Source organism: Physeter macrocephalus, chromosome 16, assembly GCF_002837175.3.
Source record: "Physeter macrocephalus isolate SW-GA chromosome 16, ASM283717v5, whole genome shotgun sequence".
Classification (NCBI taxonomy): Eukaryota; Metazoa; Chordata; class Mammalia; order Artiodactyla; family Physeteridae; genus Physeter; species Physeter macrocephalus.
The window spans coordinates 72,380,953-72,384,971 of NC_041229.1; the positions used below are offsets into that span (position 1 = coordinate 72,380,953).

The 4,019-nt window shown below is 40.6% G+C and overlaps 1 protein-coding gene across 6 annotated transcripts in view; it reads right to left on the minus strand.

The window, feature by feature from the left end:
• HPS5 (HPS5 biogenesis of lysosomal organelles complex 2 subunit 2) overlaps positions 1–4,019 on the minus strand; it is a 44,971-nt gene that overhangs the window by 12,509 nt on the left and 28,443 nt on the right. For 5 of the 6 annotated variants that reach the window (XM_007104906.4, XM_007104908.4, XM_007104904.4 and 2 more), the window contains exons 17-20: positions 2,979–3,099; positions 2,621–2,776; positions 1,750–1,869; positions 633–746 (exon numbers count right to left, since the gene is read on the minus strand). In XM_007104906.4, coding sequence (XP_007104968.1) covers positions 633–746; positions 1,750–1,869; positions 2,621–2,776; positions 2,979–3,099 — 511 coding nt within the window. The remainder of the gene's footprint in view (positions 1–632; positions 747–1,749; positions 1,870–2,620; positions 2,777–2,978; positions 3,100–4,019) is intronic. The other variant, XM_028501561.2, reaches the window with a different exon arrangement.

Sequence of the window (4,019 nt, forward strand, 5' to 3'; positions counted from 1 at the left end):
ATGCTGTGGAGCGGCTAGGCCCGTGAGCCATGGCCTCTGGGCCTGCGTCCGGAGCCTGTGCTCCGCAACGGGAGAGGCCACAACAGTGAGAGGCCCACATACCACAAAAAAAAACAAAAAAAAAACAAAAAAAAAAACAAAGCAATGTCAGTTTTTCATGGCCTTGCTCTTGCTGTTTCTCTCACCTGACTTGCCCTCCTCCTGGCTCCTGTTTGAATACAAATCCTACCCAGCCTTAGGGCTTACCTCAAAGTCTCACCTCCTCCCTGAGTCCTTCACCAGCCATTCTACCGAGCCCATTCTGATCTCTCCCTTCTCCGAAACTGTATCAATTATAACTTGTATCACACAGCCTGGTGCTTAATTAAAAAAACCTGAGAACTGGGGCTAACAACTAAGCAAAAGGGGGAGAGAGGAATGAGCAAGGACCAGTCTCTTCCACACACAAAATAAAATACGCTCAAAATTTAAGACAAAAAAAGATGTTTATTATCACTTAAAACAAAAAGCCACCTTTATGTAGCAAAAAAAAATCCCAAATGACAAAGCATATCCGTTCAGGCCCCTAACTACAGTTACTAACTAAAATGATTCTAATCTTAACTTCAGCTTCTAGGAAAATTCTCACTTACCCATGAGACCTACAGATGTCAGTCACTTTCTCTTTTGTTGTAAAATCTGCAGGAAGTTTAATTAGATGAAGGATTAGCTGACTGTAACCCCAGGAAAACAAGTGGGAATGAGGCCTGAAAAATGAAAAAAAATCAGTAAATTAGACAGGAAATAAACTCTACAAAAATGCTTATTCGTCAGCTGATAGGTAAAAACAGAGTTTAATTATATTTTTTCCATTATTATATTTTTCAAACATTTCTACTTGGCCTTTGAAAAATTAAAACAGCTATTTTTCCAATGACAAATACCTGTTTATTTTTTTTAATTATACATTTTAGTAATCAAAAGCAAAAGAAAGAAGCTCATAATTCCATCACTCATAGACAGCCATTTTATATCCTTCCAGACCTTTTTCCCTAGGCATATAAGATAGGCATTCTGAGAGCTTTTAAAAAGTTTCTCCTGGAGGAAAACACAAGGAATATTTCTGATAGATTACAAGTAACAGTGTGTATTTTTTATGAATTCTGTTTTTTTTTAAATCCTAATCAGGGACTTCCCCAGTGGCGCAAAGGTTAAGAATCCGCCTGCCAATGCAGGGGACACGGGTTCGATCTCTGGTCCGGGAAGATCCCACATGCTGTAGAGCAACTAAGCCCGTGCTCCACAACTACTGAGCCTGCAAATCTAGAGCCTGTGAGCCACAACTACTTAGCCCGTGTGCTACAACTGCTGAAGCCCACGCGCCTAGAGCCCATGCTCCTCAACAAGAGAAGCCACCGCTCACCACAAGTAGATTTTCTAACAATTTTCTTCTAACACAGGTTTAATCATCAAGGTCTCTTAATGTTGGCCCATGAAAGCGTTTCAGTAGCCCAGTTTAATTCTCTGCAATCATGTGCAAAATTTTGCATGAATGTGCATTTTTCTGAGAAGAATCATCAGATTCTTAGAGGGTCTGTGATTCAAAAAATGATCAGAACCACTAAGCAATACACTCAATCTGATTACTACCATGACTTGGGTCAGTCGCTTCCATAGCTGTTCCTGAAGTAAGCCCAGAATGCTATATGTGAATAAACTGGTTCCATTCCAAAGGAGCAGCAGAGCTTAGAAACAGGACTCCTTCTATACCTGGGGTCTCCTTCATCGTCCATAGTGCTGGTGCTTGGGGGAGCATCATGGGACACTGCCAATAGCAGCCAATCCAATCTTAGAGACTCTGGTTGTAGGAGGGACTCAAGGAAGAATGGCCTAAGAGAAAGTTGGGGAAAAAATCACCAATATTCATGCTGAGAAAGGAAAGATAAACTGTGCAGATGTGAAGAAAATGTTATTAAGGGATCAAGACAGTGGATGAAATAACTTGAAAACTCTTCTGCTACAGAACGTATAGAAATGCTGGTGAAAATCTAATAGCCTTTTAACTGAACAGCTGAGCTTCAAGATAATAAGGAAAATACCAAAGGGCCAAAAAAAAAAGAAGTAAATACCAGTACAGCAAATGTGAACCAATCAGAAGAAACAGAGGGGGGAAGTTGCCATTCTCAATAACCAAAGGACATGTGTGTTTACTGCCATGTGGGGATAGGAAGTGAGGCCTCAGCCCAAAGAAGTTAAGAGCTGGAACTGAAATTCACCCACAAAAAGCTGGGATATATCACCAACAAAAAGGTGGCAGAAAATCCACTCACTGGCAGAGACAACAAGGAAGCTTATCTGTCTTAGCCTAGGCTTTGAAGCAGAGTTTAATTTTACACTGTTGATCTGGGAATCTCTGAGAGGGGAGAAAGAGAAGTGTGGGTTATGCGCACATTTGTGGTGTGTGCTGTGAATTGTGAAAGAATGGAACATAACTGCCCAAATCCTCCTCTTCCAGAGCAGATGCCTCAATCCTGCGGCAGTTAATAGTAAAAATGTTCCAACTGCTTATACTAGAGAAACAGTGCCCTATCAAAAAAAAAAAAAAAAAAAGGAGGGTCCGCAAATATTCTCTCCTTCTCACCGTTGATCTTCAGGCCTTGATTTTACCAGACTGTCTAAATAAGCCAAAAACTGAGCAGGATGATGATGACAAAGTTGCATGACATCTGAAGGCAAAATGGATGGATAAAACCTGATTAAGGATCGAAGGGCAGATTCTCCAAATTTCTCATACAATCTGCATTTAAAAACAAAACATGTTAGCCTCCAACTTCAGTAAGATAATATAACTTGGTTACATTATCTACATATTTATTAGAAATGAAAATAAATACACTAACAAGAAGCTGCTCAACACGTAACAGAGTAAAACTTTACAGACTGAGATGAAGAAAATGTCTGTGCTTTAGTTCACATGAACAACATATAGGACCACTCACCGGGTAGCATAAGCAATCAACAAAGGACTGTCAAAAGGGACCAAGTCATCCAATAACTTTAATCTTGTTGGAAGGTCGCCTTCTTCCATCTTTATATATGTAGGATTGGAACTTGCCATTTCTAAAAGACAAAGCACACCCCTTTCCCTTCATCTCATAGTGGTAAATATTTTATTCATGAACAAATTAATCAACAATCATTAGTCATGCACCTACTGTGTGCAAGTCCCAACATTTGTAAAGCATCATAGGAGAGACAAAAACAGAACAAGAGACAACCTCTGCTTTTAAGGACTTTAAAATCAAATTGGGGGCTTCCCTGGTGGCGCAGTGGTTGAGAGTCCGCCTGCCAATGCAGGGGACACGGGTTCGTGCCCCGGTCCAGGAAGATCCTACATGCCGCGGAGCGGCTAGGCCCGTGAGCCATGGCCGCTGAGCCTGTGCGTCCAGAGCCTGTGCTCCGCAACGGGAGAGGCCACAACAGTGAGAGGCCCGTGTACGGCAAAAAAAAAAAAAAAATCAAATTGGGTAATCAAGACAGTATGGCACTGGCACAAAAACAGAAATATAGATCAATGGAAGAGGACAGAAAGCCCAGAGATAAACCCATGCACATATGGTCACCCTATCTTTGATAAAGGAAGCAAGAATACACAGTGGAGAAAAGACAGCCTCTTCAATAAGTCGTGCTGGGAAAACTGGACAGCTATATGTAAAAGTATAAAATTAGAACACTCCCTAACACCATACACAAAAATAAACTCAAAATGGGTTAAAGACCTAAATGTAAGGCCAGACACTATAAAACTCTTAGAGGAAAACATAGGCAGAACACTCTATGACATAAATCACAGCAAGATCCTTTTTGACCCATCTCCTAGAGAAATGGAAATAAAAACAAAAATAAACAAATGGGACCTAATGAAACTTAAAAGCTTTTGCACAGCAAAGGATACCATAAACAAGACCAAAAGACAACCCTCAGAATGGGAGAAAATAGTTGCAAATGAAGCAACCGACAAAGGATTAATCTCCAAAATT